Below are 23903 nucleotides of genomic sequence, written 5' to 3' on the forward strand. Positions count from 1 at the left end.
TCAGGAGACTCATTCTGTGATCTCCCGAAGGTGGGTCTGCCACATAAGCTGTAATCCTTAAAAGCAGTGAAAGTGGTCCTAAGCGTGGCCAGTCCTTTCTTATGTAAGAGAAAACAGAAATCCCCACATACATACAAATCTTTCCCAGAGGATTTTATATTACTATTATTATTATTATTATTATTATTATTATTATTATTATTCGTGGTACTGGGTTCCTGGAAACCCTTCTACTTCCAGGCTATACTCTCAGACATATTTTTTATACTTTTTTGATTTGGAAACAGGGTCTCTTAACCCAGTGTGGCTGGCTTCGAACCTGCGCGATCCTCCTGTCTCCACCTCCCAAGCGCGGGGATGACAAGCGTGTGCCACCACCGCTCCAAGGATTTTAAGCACATCAAGTTTAATCATGTAACAAAAAGAACAAAAATAAAAAAATCACAAAACATAAGGATATAAGGAACTCGTATGAAAGTATGTAGAACTTCCACTTAAGCAAAGTGAAAGAGTAACACTCAAATGAGTTATCTTATAAGCAACCAAAATTTAATAATATAAACTAACTGGTTAATCCAAAAATAGGTAAGAATGAAGATAAAATAAAACATTAAATACATTTTATTAAAGATGAGTAACAAGCTGAGAATATAAATTCAAATATAGTTGTTGACACAAAAATAAAGGTTCAACTGTATGTTGCTTATAAAGTAACACAGGACAAAAAAAATTGAAAAAATAAAATAATTAAATTGTGCAAACAGTAACCAAGAGAAAGATAGTCTAGCTGCCCATCAAGTAAACTATAATTTAGGGAAAAAGCATTACTAGAAACAAGGAACATTTAATAATAAAGATAACCCAGGATAATTAAATAATAATATAAATCCCTATTCAATTAACAGCATTGCTTTCACATATATAAAGAAAAAATCGACAGAAATAAAAAGCAAACGAAACACTTATAATAATTGTAGAAGGTAAATGCTGACCATCATTCATCATTAGAGAAATGAAAGATAAAATCACAATGAGTTACAACTTTACACATAGTAGGATAGTTATATCAAGAAGTGATATAAATGTCGACAAAGATGTGAAAAAATTGCAACCCTCATTCACTGCTGGTGGGAATATAAATTGGCACCCGACACTGTAAATCACTTTAGCAGCTCCTCAAAATGTTAAACGTATCATATGACTCAGCAATTCTATTATATACATTCAAGAGAAATAAAAGTACATGTCCACAGAAGAATTTTCATATGTATATTCATTGGAGCATTATTTATAATCATCTAATGTCCATGGACTGATGAATGACTAAATATGTATATCTATGTAATATAATTCTTTTTTTTTCCTGTATTAGGGATGAAACCCAGGGGCATTCTATTTTTAGGATACAGCCCCAGCCCTACTTTTTATTCTTTATTTTAAAACAGGTTCTCACTGAGTTGCAAAGGGCCTCACTAAGTAGTAGCTGAGGCTATCTGAGAACTGCAATCCTCCTTTCTCAGCCTCCCAAATGCTGGGATTGATTACAAGTGTGTGCCACCATGCCTGGCTTCTTTGTAATATAATTCTATGTAAAACTAAAAAGAAATCTGGTACTGATAACGTTCCATAATATGAATAAATCCTGAAAAGATTATTTTAAGTGAAAGAAGCAGTCAGTCATAAAAGACCATACAAGATTCCATTTGTATGGAATGTCTCGATAGGTAACTATCAAGATGAGATAAAAGTCCTCATAATGCTTGGGACCTGAGGGAGACGAGAGATGGCTGGAAGGAAGTAGGGGATGGCAGCCAGTGAGTATGGAGTTTCTTCTGAGAGGGAAAGTATGCTAAATTTAGAATGTGGTAATGACTACAAATCTATGAATATTCTAATAATCTGAATTACATATTTTAAGTGATTGATGGCCATAGTATATTAATTTTGTCCATAAAACTGTAAAAATTAAGAAGTATACAAAACACTGTAGCTAGCTGACCAGACAATACAGATTCAGAAAATAAACTTTATCTAAAAAAATACATCATATATCAGCAGCGATAGTATTTCCATGGTTATACTGAGACTGTTTCAATTACTGTTAAACTTTGTGTGTATGAGTGTGTTAAGGGGAATTGAACTCAGGGACATTCTACCTTTGAGCTACACCTCTACCCTTATTATCTATCTATCTATCTATCTATCTATCTATCATCATCATCTATATATCTATCATCTATTTACTGGTACTGGGAATGGAACCCAGGGGCTTTCTACTTCCGAGCTACACCCCCAGCCCCATTTTTTTATTCTTTATTTTGAAACAGTGTCTCGCTGAATTGCAAAAGGGCTCACTAAGTAGAAGCTGAGGCTGGCCTTAAACTGTGATCCTCCTGTCTCAGCCTCCCAAATGCTGAGATTATAAGTGTGTTCCACCACGCCTATCTTTTTTTTGAAACAGGGTCTCACTAAGTTGCAAAAGGCCTTGCAAAGTTGCTGAGCCTGGTGGTGAACCTGCAATCCTTCTGTCTCAGGCTCCAGAGTACTCAGATTACAGGCGTGTTCTACCTCATTCAGCTCAATTATTGTTAAATTTTTAATATATATATTTATGACTATGTTGGATGCTACCATGAGTTCCCTGAAATAGAATAAAATATAATGACTTAGAGACAATAATTCTTCTCTTTCAGCTTTTATTGCACAGTTGAGGTAATGAGAAAAAGATGTAATCCTGAAAATAAATTCATCTACTTTAGGTAAAATGCCCCCCCCCCAATAAATCTGTGCATTGATTTAGGAAAGAAGTAGTTGTTCTCCCTTCTTTTTGGAGAGTTTTCTTCAAAAAGTAAAGGGGAAGGATTTGTGGCTTCATGAAAAATAAGTCTTTGATAGGGTGGGGAAAAAAAAACCCCACAAACTAGTGTCTTCAGCTTTACAACCCAGGAGTTGTCTCCAATATTCTATTCTCATCTTAGCTTTGATATGTAAACATCTAACTCTTGGGGGAAATCTCTCTGGAGTTCCCAGGATCTGTTCCATAATAAATTAAATTTTAATGCCTGTCATTTAGCTTAGATCCCAAGATTTTGTAAAATTTGCTCTGAGAGCACTAACTGTAAAATCATAAAAATAATTTCTCTATGACCCAATATATGTAATGCAGTACAAAATAAATAAGAAAATGAGTTAAGCTAAAATAATGGACTGCAAATCACAAGCAAAACAGAGATCTTTCCTAATAGAAACATGAAGGCTTCATTGTCCAGTAATGTCTTAGTATAAACTGCACTGAATATAGTGTTGCCTAAGTGGGAATCCTTAGCTTGGTTTCTGGCATTCCTGTCCATTTATGTTGAAAAATAGCAACTTCTATAGTATTTAAAACATTGTTGTCGTCCATGGGTAAAGATACATACTCTCTTCTTCTACTGTTGACTGATATTATGTCTAATTTAACTAAATGCTCTATTAGTCTACTCACTTGAAGCACTGTTATCCCTCCAGGGCCATGTCTAGATGTAGCAGGGCTCCTGGAAAAGAGCTCCCTCTGGTGTCTATTTGGATTTGTAAGTCCTTTGCATCACCTAAATAGTCTAAAGAATATTGTTGTGGCTGGGCGTGTTGGCGCACGCTTGTAATCCCAGCATTCAGGAGGCTGAGACTGGAGGATCACGGTACGCAGACAGCCTCAGCTACTTAGTGAGGCCCTCTGCAACTTAGTAAGACCCTGTCTCAAAATAAAGAATAAAAAGTAGGGCAGGGGATGTAGCTTGGAGGTGCCCCTGGGTTCCATCCCCAGACCCGCAAAAAAAAAAAAAAAAAAAAAAAAATATATATATATATATATATATATATATATATATATATATATGTATAGTTTTGTTCTGATGTAGTACCCCAGTCTCCAAGAGAAATATGAAAATCCCTACAGAAGATCAAGACAGCAGAAACAGTACTAATAAAACTACCTTGTGGGTTACTAATATGATACATGAGTAAAATCTGTGCAGTTAGGAAAATGGTTTGTATACACTAAAAATCATATGCCTAAAGACTGACCTTTGGTATTTCAAATACCATTTAGTATATTATACCTGCTTACGTATGTCATAGGTTTTCAATAACATATTTGGTACAACACCAAAGAAGAGTTATCAGTAGTATCTACTAAATATGTCACATCCAAATTTATCTCCCTCAAGGGTGTTCCTCTACTATCCCAAAACGAATTCCATTACATTCACATATTCTGTATTTGAAGATAATCACATTATGGCAGACAATAAAATCCGCTTTCCATTATATCTAGGTAGATGTTATAGTAACATATTGTTCTAATTTATGCTAAGAATGTAAAAGTTCTATTAATCTTCCACTTATACAATTAGGAATAATTAAGTTATCAGAAAAAATAATGAGAATAATAAATAATGTTTATAAACCAAGAACTGAGTGACAAACATAGATATGTAACAAATTTCCTAAAACAAACAACTCCAATAGAGTTCAGTCACCAAATGACAGTCTGTCACTTTGTTGCTCCAAATTATCCAAGTAGAATCTTTAGATGGAGTTTGTATATCACCAATTTCCTTTTGCTGTAGAAAACAAATCCAGTTATTTCTTAACAGATATAATGTGCCCCCCGAAGAGCTCATGTATCAAGCTCAGGGTTGATATAGTTAAGGGCTATTATCTCATCTGGTGGTATCCAAGGCAGGTATGACATGGATACAGAAGGTGGCTCACTGGTGGTGCAGCGTGGGGTTTATATATGGTTCCTTCTTCTTTTGCTTGTGTTTTCTAACTTCCAACTACCGTGATGTGAAGAGAAGAGCCTAGGTGCTCCTTTCCTACTTCCATGCCTAAAATTCACAGACTGGTCTCACATGGACTAAATCTCCAGACCTCCAAAAATCTTCTTTCTTCTAAGATCTGTGGTCAGGTTTTAGGTTATAGAGGTGAGAAACAGTTAAGGTTAGCATCAGATCTGTTAGAGAGAGCCAAGAGCATTATTTTCTAGTCCAGAGGCTCTAATATGCTAATATGCTTATAAAGACATGGATAATATGAGTTTTTCTTTTTTTTCTTTCAAAGGCATATAAACCAGTAAGTAGGAAGAAAGGATTGCAAATTTACGTGATCTTTTTATTTCTATTTCCTATTTTCCTATATAATGCTGAATTTGATTTCAAAATATTATGAACTCATACACAATTACATATATATATATATATATATATATATATATATATATATCTCAGCGTTTCTATCATTTCACAGTAAAAAAAAAAAAAAGGATTTTTTTTTTTTTGCAGTACTAGGGATGGGATCCAGGGGCATTCTATCTCTGAGCTACACTCCCAGCCCTATTTTTTATTCTTTATTTTGAAACAGCAGAGTCTCACTAAGTTGTGGAGGGTCTAAGTAGCTGAACCGAGCTGGAAACTGCAATCTTCCTGTCTCAGCCTTTCAAATGCTGCAATTACAAGAGTGTGTCACCACACCTGGCTCACCAAGGATTCTTGGGGAAAAAAAAAATGTCCTAGGTCTGGGACTAAAAATATACAAGATAATTCTATATGTTCATATCAGCAATATTATAATTGTACCAAAGAAGAAAATAGCAGAAAGGACAATTAGGTTGTGGTGTTTTCCTACAATAGAACACTATACTGTAATAAGAATGAACACACTATTGTGTATTTCAGTTCTATGGATGAAGCTCATAAACACAGTATTGAATTGAAGGAGCCAGACACAACAGAGAATATCCTGTATGATTCTACTAATAATAAAGTTAAAAAAAAATAGGGCCAGGCTGTGGGTGAATTATATTGCTTAGCAGGTCTGAGGCCCTGAATTTGAGTCTCTGTACTACAAAATTTAAAAGAAAAAATTTAAATTAAAAAAAAGAAAAGCAATGGTTTTAGGTGTCAGGAGACTTGCTTATTTTTGGAGGGCAAGTATTAACTAAAGTAATGTTAGCAATGTTCTATATCTACATTTGATTACATAATTATGTTCATAATTATATTGACCTTACAGAATTATGTTCACTTTGTAAATTAATCAAGTTATATACTTAGGATAAATAGACTTTTTGCATTAATATTTCAATAAAAAGTTTTTTAAGAACAAAATGTGAGGCAGATTTACATTTATCGAGATGGATAAAATCTCCAAGATATAATGCAAAACAAGAGTCACGCTGCAGATTAATACAGAGTAAGGTAAGAAACCATCCATGCAATAATAACATAAAACAGTCATAGTATTCTATAAATGCATATATAAAAATGATCTTGAAAGATGATCCGTCTTCACTTATGTATATATCTCTGGGAAAAGCAGTGTTTGGCGGGAGAAAGGAAAGTAGAAAATGCAAGATAGAAGACTTTATGAAAGTTAAATATTACGTCACAAGAATATTTTATAAAATATATCAAAACAATATTTCTAAAGGATGGATTGTTCTTAAATCCAGTGATAAAATAGTCCTCTAAATAAGACTGAAAACCAGTAGAAAGAAAACATTACAAGTTCACTGATTCGTATAAGACACCAAGGTTATATAACAATCATCAGATATTTTTTATATATATATATATATATATATATATATATATATATGTAGAACTGACTCTTGTGTCATGTCATTTTGTAGAAAATGGGTCACAATGTTTATTGACCTCCCTCTCCCTGTAAGGGTCTTTTTGTCTTGTTTTGTTTGTTTTTGTCTAAATCCTTCCCAAACCATTTTAAATGCGAGGGGGAAAGCTTAGAAACCTATAATGAATCATTTATATACTTCTATGTCCTTTTAGAAGGATTGTACTACTCAATAAATCTTTATTTTTCCTCTATTTTGGGGGGATGAGGGTGCCTCACTATTGAGAGGCACAAACAGAAATAAACACACACATACACACAAACATTGGATATTAGTTATATACTATTATAAAGGTAGCAATAATGTCAAATTCTGCAGCTCTGTCTTTCCATTGTGGTAGGTCTCTGGGTCCTAAGCCAGTCCATTATCTGGCAGTAAAAGAGATACTATATATAACTTCCAGGAAGGTAAATGTGAATTTCATTACAGAACTATGAAATCTTAGAAAGTCCAAAAGAGAAAAGATGCAGTGAAAACAAGAATGCATACCCTGTACAGATTTACATAGAACTTCATTAACAAATTTATCTACAGTGAGAACTTTGAGCGATGCTCAGCACCTGTTTCATAAAGGAGAAGACATCTTGTCAATCTTTCTCATTTAACAGCTAAAGAAATGAACTACAGGTTCTCTAAAGCAGGCTTTCCACTAAAGATAATGCCTTAACATCTACAAGAAGAGAAGAGTGTGTAAATATTGAGAAGAAATGTTAATTATCTGTACTCTTTACCTCTTTTTGAATGCCGTTTACTTATTTATTTATTTTTTTTGGTGGTACTGGGGGTGGAACCCAGAGGCTACCTCCAGGCTATACTCCCAGACCCATTTTATATTTTATGTGGAAACAGGGTCTCACTAAGTTGCTGAGAGCCTCACTAAGTAGCTGAGGCTGGCTTTGAACCTGCGCGATCCTCCTGTCTCAGCCTCCCAAGTGCAGGGATTACAAGCGTGCGCCACCACGCCCGGCTCTGAATGCCGTTTAAAATGTGAATTAATCTATAAAGTCTTCCATAGCTTGAGACCTCATTATTTCAGAGATCTGCAAGGTAAACACTCTCAAATGAGGTACACAACTTAGGCTTTAGGCATTTTCGGTAATAGGTTCATGATATAAATGCAGTGGGATCAAGCCCTATGATTTCTCAAAATTTAATATAATTATAAAAATTCAAAGCAACAAATTAAATGTGTTTGCATCCACATCTGAATCAGATTGCCATCTTCCTGTTGTATCTGTGCTCACTGATCAAATAGCATTCCCTGAAACATGATTTCTTACCATCCCCCAAACCTCCCCAATTACCCTGTTCATTTCTGTTAACACTAAAAAAATCAAGCATTCTATTTTAGCATTATTCAAAACATGTTAAAATATAAAAGAAATATCATGTAATGTGCCAAAAACAAAAATCAAAAATGTCCCTCATAGATTCTTGTAATTCCTGTTTCCTAAAAACCTGGATTCCAAATCCTGTAAGAATTTCAAATAACTATAATACAGTATCAATTACAGACTCAGTTATATATTTTAAAAGAGAAGCTCACCGTTAATCATTTTAGCAAATCTTTTTAAAACCTTCTCTTCTTGTGATTCTGAATTCTTTCTTCTTTTTCATTATAGCTACTTATTAGTGAACTGAGATGATCTAGATGGTAAGTGACAGCTCCCTTGAAAGTCTGGCTACATACCCAAAGCTGCTACTTTGATGATTATTGCTTGAATGTTAGATAATATCATCTCTCGAAGCAAATCTTCCTGGTTCCTCTGCCAAAGGTAAGCTAAAGGTTGGAGATTCAGCCGCTTACACCTATAAAATTAAATAATAAAATGATATCTTAATATTCTATAGTTGGCCCCATAGAAATTACTTTGATTTTAAACATGCTACTTTCAAGGATTTTAGCACTTAAAATGCTTTAATAAATGTATAATGAAATACATATATGATTTCTATATCACAATCATATTTAATTCCCATGGGCTATGCATATACATATAAAATAAAATCTCTAGGCAGACTAGAAATATTAATTTTAGTAAGGCTTTAAAAGTTTAGAAATCTATGTAAAAAAAGTTTACAAATGCCAACAGATGATCTGTCTCACTTTTAAAACTTCCATGTAAGCTGGGCGTGGTGGGGCATGCTTGTAATCCCAGCATTTGAGAGGCTGAGATAAAAAAATAATGGTTCAAGGACAGTCTCAACTACTTAGTGAGGCCCTTTGCAATTCAGTGAGACCCAGTTTCAAAATAAAGAATAAAAAAATAGGGCTGGGGATGTAGCTCAGAGGTAGAATGCCTTTGGGTTCCATCCCCAGTACCAAACACACACACACACACACACACACACACACACACACACACCATTTCCATGTATACCACAATTGTGAAGTATATTCTATTAGGAAAATAAATTTATACTGAATAACTTTATAAGGCCTATGAACTATGAACTTTTCTAATTTACTAACTTTAAAATATTACTTAGGCTGGGCATGGTGGTGAACCGCACATTTGTAATCCCTGCACTTGGGAGTCAGAGACAGGAGGATTGGGCAGGTTTGAAGCCTTGCTGGCTTAAGAGACCCTGTTTCAAAAAAAAAAAAAATAGGTCTGGGAGTGTAGCCCAGAGGTAAAAGGGTTTCCAGGCCCAGTACCACCCAAAAAATTATTTAATAATTTGAGTGAAAGGAAAATAATAACAAAAAGGACAATTCACTGAACACCTAATACACTGCAGGCATTTGGCATTATTGGTCTAGTAGAAAAAAATATGAGTTTTGGAGTTAAGACAAATCTGGGTTTAAAACCTCATTCTGTACTCTTGCTGCACAGCTCTGGCAAGTCAAGTGAACTCTAAATTATTACCTTCAGTTTCCTAATTCATAAATGGGGGCAGAAATATTCCCCTTCAGAGTGCTTGAGAAGATTAAAATATGAGAACATGAAGTCATACAATACTTTATTCACATTCCACATCCAATCTACCACATTGTAGAAGAATGTGATTATTCCTCATCAAATATCAGTATCATAATTCCTTTTCTGCTTCTATTCTTAACCCTGCCCTTTTTTTTTGGGTGGTACTGGGGTTCCTGGAAATCCTTCTACCTCCGGGCTACACTCCCAGACCTATTTTTATTTGGAAACAGGGTCTCTTAAGCCAGCACGCCTGGCTTCAAACCTGCGCTTTCCTCCTGTCTCCTCCTCCCGAGAGCGGGGATTATAAGCATGCGCCATCCAAGACTGACTATGCTTACCCTTTTAAAAATACATTTTCAATACAGCAACCAGTGTGATTTTTTTAAAACACAGATTAAGTTTCTTCTCAAAACCCTCCAGTGGTTATCCATCACTCTAATTAAAAATCCTTATAATACTTTTCATCAACGTTTTTCTTTTCAAAATGTCTTAGAGCAGCTAAAGCAACAATGAGGCAGTAAATAAATAACAAAGACTAAAAATTAAACTACCCACATGCTACACCATTATGGATCTTGCTCTCTTTCACCAATGTTTAATTGTTAACTAAACTGGGCTCTATATTTCTTAGAAATTTTTTTTTTTTTTTTTTTTTTTTTTTTTGGTGGTACTGGGGTTCCTGGAAGCCCGTCTATCTCCGGACTACACTCCCAGACCTATTTTATTTTTGGAAACAGGGTCTCCTAAGCCAGCACGGCTGGCTTCGAACCTGCGCGATCCTCCTGTCTCTGCCTCCCAAGCGCGGGGATTACAAGCATGCGCCACCACGCCCGGCCCCAATAATTTTTTTTATTGACAAAAAACTTTATTCCTTCCAGTCCTTATTACAATCTTTTTTTTTTTTTTTTTTTTGGTGCTGGGAATGAAATCCAGGGGCTTTCTACCTCCGGGCTACACTCCCAGGCCTATTTTATATTTTATTTTGAAACAGGATCTCATTAAGTTGCCGAAGCCTCACTAAGTAGCTGAGGCTGGCTTCAAAGCTGCATGATCCTCCTTCTCGGCCTCCCAAGTACTGGGATTACAATAGTGAGCCACCACGCCTGGCTACAAGGTTCTTAATTATTGCTTTAATATTCACAATTTTATTTTTGCTATTTTACTATTTTTAGACTTAAACTTCTTAGCTTAAACTCTTTAACAGTTCAATGCATCATGGCTCAGATAAACTTCCTTTGTGAACCAATCTTGCATTATAAACACTTTATATCTTGAAAGTAAGGTAATTCAAAACTGAGGATAGACCAGTGGATACTCAGTAATATCACATTAAAAGTTTCAAGAAGATTGTTGCAGATATACTTCATGATATAAAATATGGTCATTTTAAGCCATGTGTCAAAGTGCACCTGAGACTGTTTTGAGAGTCTTGCCCTTTAACTACAGGTGTGTGTGTGTGTGTGTGTGTGTGTGTGTGTGTGTGTGTGTGTGTGAAATTCCTAATTACATTTTTATTTGGCTTTTTAATTTTTACAAATAGATGTTAGCCTAATCTCCAGTTTGGCTACCCTAATTAACCCATGTAGTCCATCTTTAACTGTAGATGAGTTATTTTCCTGCAGGCAGGCAGACTATAAGGAAAACATACTTCGAATACTTGAGAATGGGAATGGTTGATCTCCTCTTCCACCACTTTCCATTGTCCAGAGATCCTGATGCACCCCTAATATGTGAGATTATCATACTTCCCTTCACTTAACTATGATTCCCCTCATTTAATTTTTTAAACTCTGTATTCACTTTTTTATTTTTATTTTTTAATGGTACTGGGATTCCTGGAAGCCCTACCTCCAGGCTACACTCCCAGACCTATTTTATACTTTAATTTTATTTGGAAACAAGGTCTCTTAAGCCAGCACATCTGGCTTCAAAACTGCACAATCCTCCTGTCTCCACCTCCCAAGCACGAGGATTACAAGCGTGTGCCACCACGCCCGGCATGTATTCACATTTTTTAAAGCAGCCTTAAATCCATTGTGAAATTAGAGAGAAAATAGATGAATTAAAAATAAAAATGTAAGGGCTAGCATATAGTTAATTTACCAATCAGTTTTACGATTTTGCCTTGCATTCAAGAGACACTGGGTACAATTCCTGGCACTATACACAAAATAAATGAATAAACTTGGTTTTAATGAAACAGTCAACATAAATATTTGTCAAAAGTATAAAACTTTGCCGGGCGTGGTGGCGCACGCTTGTAATCTCCGCGCTTGGGAGGTGGAGACAGGAGGATCGCGCAGTTTCAAAGCCAGCTGTGCGTGCTGGCTTAGGAGACCCTGTTTCTAAATAAAAATATAAAATAGGTTTGGGAGTGTAGCCTGGAGGTAGAAGGGCTTCCAGGAACCCCAGTACCACCAAAAAAAAAAAAAAGTATAAAACTTTAACTCAAATACAGCCCTTATCTTACTTCTACTTATGCGTCTTGAATGGTTACATTATTTACTTCCAGGTAGTTTGACTCAAGATAAATAATGGAGTCCACATCAGGTTTTTGTGTGTGTGTGTGTTTTTTTTTCTAATTATGCATAAAGTCTGTACAAAATTTTATTTAATCAGGTAAAAAAAATTTTTTTTTTTGGTGGTACTGGAGATAGAACCCAGGGACATTCTACCTCTGAGCTACATCCCCAGCACTATATTTTTTCTTTATTTTGAAACAGGGTCTCACTGAGTTGCAAATGGTCTCACTAAGTAGTAGCTGAGGCTGTCCATGAACTATGGTGCTCCTGTCTCAAACTCCCAAATACTAAAATTACAAGCATGTCCAACCACACCGGCTTAACCAAATAAATGAAAAATTAAAAATAGCCAGGTGTAGTGGCACATGCTTGTAATTTTAGTACTTTGGAGGTTGAGACGGAAGGATCACAGGCTTGAGATTAGCCTTAGCATCTTAGTGAAACTCTGTTTCAAAATAAAATGTAAGAACGTCCGGGAAGATGGTGACCGAGTAAAGCGGCGTTTACGAATCCCGCTAACAAAGATCTTTATTACTAAAAAATCAGTGCTTTTCGTAGCTAGAAAACACCACTAGGAGAGAAATAAAAACTGTAAGTACAAGGGACAGAGAGAAGGAAGGTAGGAAGAATGGCCAGATGCCAGACCGGAAACCAGCCCGCATTCCAGCCGCAGCTGCGCTGCGCTGCTGGTGCCATATTCCCTCGCAGAGCCGGGCTCCAGAGAGGTGGGGGACTCAGAACAGAGCTCAGAACCAGAGAGGAGATACACCGGCCTCATGGCTTGGACGCGGCAGCAGCGCCATACTGCCGCTGGCAGCAGAGAATTTACCGGATGGCTCCAGACCAGCACACTCAACCAGGCACCAGGCACCAGGCTCCAGAGAGGAGCGGCGGACAGCTAGCTGAGGTGAGCAGCTGCGGAACAGCCAGGTGTAATTTAGCAGTTTTCTGGGCGCAAGGAGCGTTTAAAGCTCCCAGGGGCTGGGCTCAGCACACCCTCCAGGGCTCAAAGTGGAGCTCAAAACCAGAAAAGAAATACGCCAGCCTCACGACTGAGGGTTCCTGACTTCTGACCCCTGCTAGTCCACCATCACCCAACCCCCACTACTCGAAAAAGTACTGTTTACCTTTTAACTCTTCTAAATCCATTCTACTAAGACTGGACTATACACAATACCCACAATCAATGGGAAGACAGCAGAAGAACAGGCCTGAGAACGTTGAAAATGTGAGAACCAGGAAACGTTGAAAATATGAGAACCAGGAATAGTGGAGATACGACAAAGTCACGAATACTGACCTACAAGAAATGCAAGAAGGGGAGTTCCGAATCTTGATTTACAATATGATGAAAGGATTTAAAACAAGTCTAGAGGAGATGAAAGATGAGTTAGAAACACTAAGAAAGAATCAGAAAGAGGTCTGGAATGAAATGAAAGAATCCATAAGTGAAATGAAGACGGCAATAGAAAGAAATTCTGGAAGATTAGATGAAATGGAAAACAGAATATCAACGTTAGAAGACAGTACATCCAAATCTGAAAACACAGTCAGCGATATACAGAAATCTTTACAGCAACAAAACCTAAACATCCGGCAAATATGGGATAATATGAAGCGCCCTAACTTACGGATAATAGGCATTGAAGGGATAGAGGTACAGACCGGGGCATCCTTAATCTCTTCAAGGAAATAATTCCAGAGAATTTTCCAAATATGGAAAGAGACTTGGATCTTCATGTCCAGGAGGCATACCGAACACCATTGAGACAGGACCAAAGAGGGACCTCCCCACGCCACATAATAGCCAAAATGACTAACATAGAGGCCAAGGAAGGAATCTTAAAAGCAGTGAGAAGAAAAGGATGGGTGACATATAGAAGAAAAACAATAAGAATCACCCCAGACTAGACAACCCAGGTCAGGAATGCTAGGAGAGACTGGTACGACGTGATTCAGACCCTGGAAGAAAATAACTTTCAAACAAAACTACTCTATCCAGCAAAACTACTATTCAAAATCAATGGGGAAACAAAAGTATTTCAGGATCTTAAACAGAATCTAAAAAATTCATGAATTCAAAGCCAACACTAGAGAAAATTCTTAAAGAAATAAACCATAAAGAAGAAAAAAGAAGCAGACTTCAGAATCAGAGAAGAGAGGAAGTTCATAAGTGGGCCATTTAAGTAAAGAAGAAAGACCAAACCACCCAAGAGTAGACAGAACACAAAATGGCAAAAAACAAAAATCATATTTCAATAATATTTCTTAACATCAAAGGACTCAACTCACCAATCAAAAGACATAGACTGGCAATGTGGATTAAAAAACATAATCCAAATATATGCTGTCTGCAAGAAACCCATCTTATAGCTAAAGACATTCACAGACTGAAAGTAAAAGGATGGAAAAAGATATACCATGCTATTGGAGACCAAAAAGAGCAGGGGTACCAACCCTGATATCCAACAAAACAGACTTTAAACTAAAACACATCAGAAGAGACAAATCAGGGCACTTCCTTTTATTAAAAGAAACAATAAACCAAGAAGATATAACGATAGTAAATATTTATGCCCCAAACGCGGGTGCAACCACATTTATAAAACAAACCCTTCTGGACATCAGATCCCAAATAGACCCAAATACAATAATTCTGGGAGACTTTAATATGCCTCACACACCACTGGATGGATCTTCAAGGCAAAAGATGAGTAAAGACTCTTTAGAACTAAAGGAAACCATAAACCAAATGGACCTAATAGACATTTTCAGAATATTTCAACCAGGAACTACAGACTACACATTCTTCTCAGCAGCCCAAGGAACCTTCTCTAAAATAGACCACATCCTGGGTCACAAAGAAAGCGCCTGCAAATTCAAAAAATGTAATATAATTCCTTGCATCTTTTCAGACCATAATGGAATGAAAGTAGAAATCAACAACAGGAAATTCAAAAGAAATTACTCAAATACATGGAGATTGAATGATACACTATTGAGTGATGAATGGGTAAGAGTGGAAATTAGGGAAGAAATAAAGAAATTTATGAAAACAAATGAAAACAGAGACAGAACCTACCATAATCTATGGGACACTATGAAGGCAGTATTAAGAGGAAATTTTATTGCATTGAGTGCCCACATAAGAAGGACAGAGAATCACCAAGTAAAGAACCTAATGACAAAACTAAAGTTCCTAGAAAGACTGCAATGTTCTATTTCCAAAGCCAGCAGAAGGCAAGAAATCATTAAAATTAGAGCAGAAATAAATGAAATAGAGAACAAAAAAACAATTCAAGGAATCAATAAAACAAAAAGTTGGTTCTTTGAAAAGATTAATAGAATTGATAAACCCCTGGCCAAGATAACCAAAAGAAAAAGAGTATCAACTCAAATTATCAAATTAGAAATGAAAAAGGAGATATTACCATATATAGTGAAGAAATTTAAAACATTACAGAAACAACTTTAAAAATTTATACTCCAATAAACTAGAAAACATGGAAGAGTTTGATAGATTTCTAAGCACAGTTAACCTACCTACACTCAGCCAAGAGGACATAGCAAGCCTAAACAAACCAATAGCAACAAAAGAAATAGAAATGGCAATAAAAATTCTTCCAACAAAGAAAAGCCCAAGCCCAGATGGGTTTCCAGCTGAATGTTACAAAACCTTCAGTAAACAAATACCAATACTTCTGAACTTGTTCCAGGAAATTGAAAGAGATGGAACTCTCCTAAATTTCTTCTATGAGGCCAGTATCACATTAATACCCAAAACAAATAAAGATACCTCAAGAAAGGAAAACTACAGACCAATATCCTTAATGAACATAGATGCAAAAAATCTAAACAGAATACTAGCCATACGCATTCAAAACTCTATCAAGAGAATAATACATCATGACCTAGTTGGTTATCATTCCAGAAAAACAAGGCTGGTTCAACATACGCAAATCAATACATGTTATCCAGCACATAAATAGAACCAAAAACAAAAACTACATCATCATAACAGCAGATGCTGAAAAAGCATTCGACAAAATCTAACACCCATTTATGTTAAAAACACTGCAAAAAATTGGGATAGAAGGAACATACCTCAACATCATTAAGGCAATATACTGCAAACCCAAAGCCAACATTATATTGAATGGGGAAAAACTGCAAGAATTTCCTCTAAAGTCAGGAACAAGACAAGGATGCCCACTATCACGACTCCTTTTCAATATAGTCCTTGAGACTCTTGCCGCAGCAATAAGACAAGAGACAGAAATCAAAGGAATCCACATAGGAAGAGAGGAATTAAAATTATCCTCATTTGCAGATGACATGATCCTTTATCTGGAAGACCCTAAGAACTCAACCAAAAGACTTCTGGAGCTGATTGACAAATTCAGCAAAGTCACAGGATACAAAATCAACCTAAAGAAATCAGTGGCTTTTCTTTACGCCAACAATGAATCCACAATGAAAGAAACAAAACAATTTCATTCACTATAACCCCAAAACCAATAAAATACCTAGGAATAAACCTAACCCAAGATGGAAAAGACATCTACAACAAAAGCTATAAAACATTAAAGAAAAAAATTGAAGATCTTGGAAGATGGAAAGACCTCCCGTGATCATGGATAGGCAGAATAAATATCATCAAAATGGCCATTCAGCCAAAAGTGATCTATAGATTAAATGCAAATACCAGCGACATTCTTCACAGACGTAGAAAAATCAATCATGAACTTTATATGGAGAAAGAAAAGACCCAGAATAGCCAAAGCAATTCTCAGCAATAAGAAACATGCAGGAGGCATCACAATCCTAGACTTCAAATTATACTATAGAGCAATAGTAGTAAAAACTGCATGGTACTGGCACAATAACAGATATACTGACCAGTGGATTAGAATAGAAGATACAGAAACAAACCCACACATCTTTAGTCAATTAATCTATGACAAAGGGGCCAAACTCATACACTGGAGAAAAGGCAGCCTTTTCAACAAGTGGTGCTGGAAGAACTGGCTAACCACTTGTAAAAAGATGAATCTAAACCCCTATATCTCACCATGCACAGGAATCAACTCAAGATGGATCAAAGACTTAGAAATTAGACCAGAAACTTGACGTTATTAGAGGAGAACATAGGCTCATCACTACAACATATAGGCACAGGCAGTAACTTTCTCAACAAAACCTCCAAAGCTCAGGAAATTAAAGCAAGAATTAACAAGTGGGATAGCATCAAACTAAAAAGTTTCTTCTCATCAAAGGAAACCATCAAGAACCTAAAGAGGAAGCCTCCAGAATGGGAGAAGATCTTTACCAGCTACCACTCTGATAGGGGGCTAATATCCAGAATATACAAAGAGCTCAAAAGACTCTTCACTAGCAAAACAAACAACCCAATCAAGAAATGGGCAAATGAACTAAATAGACACTTCACAAAAGAAGAGATACAAAGGGCCAATAGATACATGAAAAGATGTTCTACATCACTGGTCATCAGGGAGATGCAAATCAAAACTACACTGAGATTCCATCTAACCCCAGTCAGAGGGGCAAGCATAAAGAAATCAAATAACAACAAATGCTGGCGAGGATGTGGGGAAAGAACTCTTTTACACTGTTGGTGGGAATGCAAACTAGTTCAGCCACTATGGAGATCTGTGTGGAGATTCCTAAGAAAGGTGGGAATAGATCCACCATATGATCCAGCTCTACCACTCCTGGGTATCTTTCCAAAGGGGTTGAATTCAGAGAAATACAGCAACATATGCATACCTATGTTCATAGCAGCACAATTCATAATAGCCAAAATATGGAACCAACCCAGGTCCCCATCAACAGATGAATGGATAGAAAAACGTTGAGAAATTCACACAATGGAATTCTATTCAGCCATAAAGAAGAAAAAAATTATATCATTTGGAAGAAGATGGAAAGCCCTGGAGAACATTATGTTAAGTGAGATCAGCCAAGCACAGAAGGAGAAAGTACATATGTTTCCTCTAATATGCCCAAACTAGGGAGCACAGAGGATACCAGCGGGACTCCAGATAATGGAGGGGAAATATCAGCAAAGTTTGAATGGAAAGACAGGAGAGGAGGAAGGCTGATCTGGATTAATGAGGGTCTCCATCCGAATATGTGTAAAATTATGAATATGACATGGTTACCCTGGACAATCATTGGTGGGAGAGGGAAGGGAAAACGGGGGTGGGGGAGAGAGGGCACCAAATATAGTTTAAATGTATACCATTTATGTTCAATAAAAAATTTGTTTTAAAAAAATAAAATGTAAAAAGGGTTTGGGGTGTAGCTCAGAGGTGGAATGCCCCTGGGTTCAATATCCACTACAAAAAAGAAAAAAAAATAATCTGGGTTGTGTTTTGTCAAACCAACATTAAATAATACCTTAATGGAACTGTTCTGTAATTACAGATAGTAGTGCCTCATCCCTTGGCAGGTTAGAAAGGGATGGAGAGTAGGAATAATTTAAAAGATTTCTTGAAATCAGCAGGCTTTATACATGAGAATTTCAATCACATAACTATTTTTGGCCAAGAACTGAATTCTCTGGACCAATTTGGAGGAGAATTTTTAATAAGCATTTTTTAAAAAACATAAACTAATTTCTCCTATTAGCTTCTGATTTTTATTACAAATGATGATGAGTTAAAAGAGACAGATTAAAAAGGTATAGTAAATAAATGAAGAAAAAATTTTAAATAACATTTAATACTTTAGACATTTCTGTCTTGGTGATAAGGATATAGTTTAGTGGCAGAGTACTTGCTTAGTATATGCTGGGCCCTGGTTTTGATCCCCCAGCATCAAAACACACACACACACACACACACACACACACACACACACACACACACGCACACCCCAAATATAACAAAAACTCTATCTAAATTTTTACTATAAATTATTTAGGTTTCCTTATACTTTTCTCATGCATGATAGAACAGAAAAAAATGTGGCTTTTAGAACTAAGGTAAATATATATATTTAGTTCCATACATTTAGGGCATATATAATTTATCTAGTTATGATGTGAATTCAATTACTTCTTTTTCATTCAAAACATTCTTTTGTGTGTGGTATGTTTTGGGGGTAGTGGTTATTTTGCTGTTGTTTTCTTTTGTGATGCTATAGACTGAACCCAGAACTTTGTTCATGGTAAGTGCATGGTTTACCACTGAGCTATTCCCAGTCTCTCATTCACATTCTTAAAATACATATACTTTAAATAATAGGAAGAGTTAATGTTCTCTTACACATCTTCTACTCGAATACGCTGATAATTAGAAAGTATTGCACCTACTGATATCCCATCAACTTCTTCTTTTTCCTAAAAATAAAGAAAAAATATAATTTAAGAACAATAAACATATGGTGTTTCTTACTAAGTGCAAACAGTACAAATCATAGATTACTGAAGTTATCAGAAGATCAAAATTCTAATCATATCCCTAAACCATGTCTGTTTATCTGAAGTCCTGCCCTAAGAAAATATGAAGTACTGAATAATATACACATATGGACACACATGTATGCAGTGTGTATTTCTTTATAAATCATAGAAACAAAGACAAAAGCTACTGATGTTTTTTCCTAAACTACAAAATTACTGTCAAAATAATAATTAGCATTTATTTTGTACTTACCATGCAGTAACATGCCATGATGCTCATTTAATGCTCATTACAACCTTAAAATGATTTGATTTTTTAATATAAATGCATTTTCTGGAATTCTTTTATTTCAATCTTTTTTTTATTTACTAACACTTAACAAATCAGCTCCAAAATAATATATATAGCTGAACTCTGATTTCTTTTTTATTTGAATTGATTTCTTCCATATTAGCCTATATAAAGATTATGAATTCTGTTGTTCAACAATCATAATTACTACTACAAATAGGAATCCAGCCTGACTATCAGATCTTTGATTTTGAATAAGTTGCTGAGTTTCTGTCTCAGTCTTCTCATTTGTAAAGTAAGGATAATAATAATTCCTGTTTTCTACTGTCATTGTGAAGATTAAAATAATGAGTAAATAATATAGTGCTTTATGCCCAGTGAATATTCAGTATTTTCTCCTTTCATTAGCCTAATCTTTATTATTCCTACTACTTTTATAATTACCTGTGTTATTACTTCTACTATTACTACTATTGACTACTACTTCAATGGGATAACGGTCCAACTCATTTAACTGTCAAATCCCTTCATTCCTGGGCTTTAATACTCTTGCTCAACACTAGTCCACTAATGACACTCAACTCAATAGGCTAGTTGCACCAAACTTTTCCAATATAATGAGTCTTAATAATCCAGGGATAATAAAGACATGCATTGGTTAAATAGTCATTCTAAACAAACATCAAAAAAGGCAAAAGAGATTCTTAAAGATAAACATCTATCAATAGAGTAAATCTTCTCTGTAAAAAGATATAGCTAGGCTCAATCCCTAATCCATTACCTCTAACAGTCAGGAAAAAAAGTCAGTAACTTAACAACAGAGGTAACTGACAGGAATAGATGTTTTAGAATGAGACTAGAATGGTTACAAGATTAAAAGATATTATGGAACCAGGTATTATGGAACCAGATAAATGGATTACAAAATTATGGGATATACACAAAATAGAATTCTACTCAGTCACACACACACACACACACACACACACACACACACACATGTCATTTGCAGGGAAATGGATGGAATAGGAGAATATTATGCTAAGTGAGATTAGTCAGTCATAAAAAAGTGAAAGGCTGGATGTTCTTCTTATATGTAGAAGCTAGGAAGAGACTGGAACATAGAGGGAATCCAGACAAAGGAGGAGAAAACTTAGTGGAGTGAAGGAGGGTGCCTAACTAAGGGAGATGAGAGGATGGAAGAATTGAAGAAGTAAACACATCAATGAACAAGATGTACATATACAAACTTATCAAAACCAATCACTGAATTGAACACAGAGAGGTAGGGAGGTTGAGAGAGTAGAGTGGTAACTGGGGGAAGGCTTAGTAAGTGCTGTGTGCATGTATGCCTCTAACACTGTGAACTTCTTCAAGATTATAATTACAGTGTACCAATAATAAATAAGTAATAAAATAGAATTTTCCATTATAGAAAGATAATATTCTTATTAAAACTTTCTGCTTTAGGATGTCATGGCCATTTTATTTCTAAAAGAAACCTCTGCACTGCAGACTAAAGTAAGTGTGCGTGCGTGTGTTGATTTTGTTATTGATGCACTACAGTCTCGTCTCACATCATAATGTAGATCATGTAGACAATGGCATATATTCACAGAGTACTTGGTGCTTCCCGCCACTGCCTTCCTATTTTCCTTCCTAGCAATACTGAACATTCAGGTTAACGATGTTATATTCATAAGTATACCGAAAGTTCCATGTAGCATTTCATTACTGAACTTCAGCTTTCCTCCTTCTCTACCCTTCCTTCCTTGCTTCACTGAGGTTTCTACTCCATTATCTAAGTCCCTCTGGCACCCCAAATACTCCCTAGCTCGAGCATATTACAGAAAATATATGTCCCTGCTCTTTCTGTGCTTGACTAATCTCACTTAACATACTGTTCTCCACGTTTTTCCATCTTCTTATAAATAACCCAATTTTGTTCTTTACTGCTGACTAGAATTCTGTTGTATTTTCCATAATTTTATAAACTTTTCATCTGTTGACGGACACCTAGGTTGGTTCCATATTTTGGCTATTGTGAATTTTACTGCTATGAATATGGGTATGCGTTACTATAGTTCTCAGGTTTCAATCACTTTGGAAAGATACCCAGTAATCATATAGCTGTTGGATCCATTCCCAATTTTCTAAGGAATCTCCACATTTATCTCCATAGTGGCTGAACTAGTATGCATTCCCACCACAAGTGTAGAAGAGTTATGACTTTCCCAAATCTTCACTAACATTTATTATTTGATTTCTTTATGCCATTTTGATTGGGGTAGATGAAATATCAGTATAGTTTTGATTTGCAGCTCCCGGATTGCTGATGTTGAACATTTTTTCATGTAGCTATTGGCCATTTGTATCTCTTCTTTTGTGAAGTGTATTCAATTCAATTTCTCATTTCTTAATTGGGTTATTTGTTTTGCTAGTGTAAATTATTTTGAGCTCTTTGTATATTCTGGATATTAGCCCTCTATCAGAGGTAGCTGGTAAAGAGCTCGCATTCTGTAAGCTTTCTCTTTAAGCTCTTGATGATTTCCTTTGATGAGAAGAAACTTTTTAGTTTGATGCCATCCCACTTGTTAATTCTTGCTTTAATTTCCTGAACGTTGGATGTCTTGTTGAGGAAGCTACTACCTGTGCCCATATATTTAAATGTTGGACCTATGCCATCCTCTAATAGCTTCATGGTCTCTGGTCTGATTTCCAGGTCTTTGATCCATCATAAGTTGATTCCTATGCAGGTTGAGAGTTAAGGTTTTAGTTCCTTTTTTTTTTTTTTTTTTTTTTTTACAGATAGAGAGCCAGTTCTCCTGGCACCATTTGTTAGAAAGGCTATCTCGGCCCCTTTGTCAAAGATCAATTGACTATAAGTGTGTGGGTTTGTTCCTGTATTTTCTATTCTGTTCCACTTGTACCTGTTTCTGTGCCAATACCATGCTGTTTTAATTACTATTGCTTTGTAGTATAAATTGAAGTAAAAAATTGTGATGGCTCTTGCATAGTTCTATCTGCTGAGAATAGCTTTGGTTATTCTGGGTCTTTTGTTTCTCCATATGAAATTCATGACTGATTTTTATAGGTCTTCTGATAGGGATTGCATTGATTCTGTCTTTTAAGTCTTTCATTAGATTTTTTCCTAGGTGTTTTTTATAAGTTATTGTGAATGGAATTGTTTTCTGTGTTTCTTTCTTTGTACATTTATTGTTGGCATATAGAAAAGCTACTTATTTTCTCAGGTTGATTTTGTATACTACTCCTTTGCTGAATTGGTTAATCAGCTCCAGTAGTCTTTTTTTAAGTACAGGATCATTTCATCTGCAAAGATAATTTTAATTTTTCTTTTCCTATTTGAATATCTTTGATATCATTCTCTTGTCTTATTGCAATTACAAGAGTCTTGAGAACTATATTGAAAAGGAGTGGTGATAATAGGCATCCTTGACTTGTTTCTGATTTTAGAGAGAATTCTTGAAGCTTTCCCCATTCAATATGATGTTGGCCTTGGGTTTATTGTATAATGCCTTAATGACATTGATTTACATTCTTTCTATTCTGATTTTCTGTAGATTTTTTTTTAAACATGAATGGGTATTGGATTTTATTTTTTTTAGAGGACAAAACATTCAGTTTTACTTGAATCAAATCACAACACTTTCTTTTCCAGCGCTGTAAAGTGTATCTACAATTTCCTATTACAGATCCACTTTATAAAAGTTTTTTCTGTGACATTACAGTAAGTTCCTATTTTTTTTTTTTTTGGTACTGGGGATGGAACCTAGGGGCTTTCTAACTCTGGGCTATACTCTCAGATCTATTTTATACTTTATTTGGAAACAGGGTCTCACTATATTGCTGAGAGCCTCACTAAATAGCTGAGGCTGGCTTCGAACCTGTGGGATCCTCCTGTCTCTGCCTCAGGGCCGTTGGCTGCCCAACCACTGCTGCGTGCCCCAGGGGCCAAGGGCCTCCTTGGCTGGATTTTGACAAATGCTTCTTCAGCATCTATTGATATGATCATGTTACTTTTGTTCTCAGTTCTATTTATGTA

The 23903-nt window shown here is 35.7% G+C and overlaps 1 protein-coding gene across 1 annotated transcript in view; it reads right to left on the bottom strand.

The window, feature by feature from the left end:
- DPH6 (diphthamine biosynthesis 6) overlaps positions 1-23903 on the bottom strand; it is a gene marked incomplete at both ends in the record, with an annotated part of 193480 nt that overhangs the window by 47427 nt on the left and 122150 nt on the right. Inside the window, 2 exons of the mRNA XM_080706910.1 lie at positions 8367-8485; positions 19412-19485. Coding sequence (XP_080563036.1) covers positions 8367-8485; positions 19412-19485 — 193 coding nt within the window. The remainder of the gene's footprint in view (positions 1-8366; positions 8486-19411; positions 19486-23903) is intronic.

The sequence above is a fragment of the Muscardinus avellanarius genome, assembly GCF_963383645.1.
Source record: "Muscardinus avellanarius genome assembly, chromosome: 12".
NCBI lineage: Eukaryota > Metazoa > Chordata > Mammalia > Rodentia > Gliridae > Muscardinus > Muscardinus avellanarius.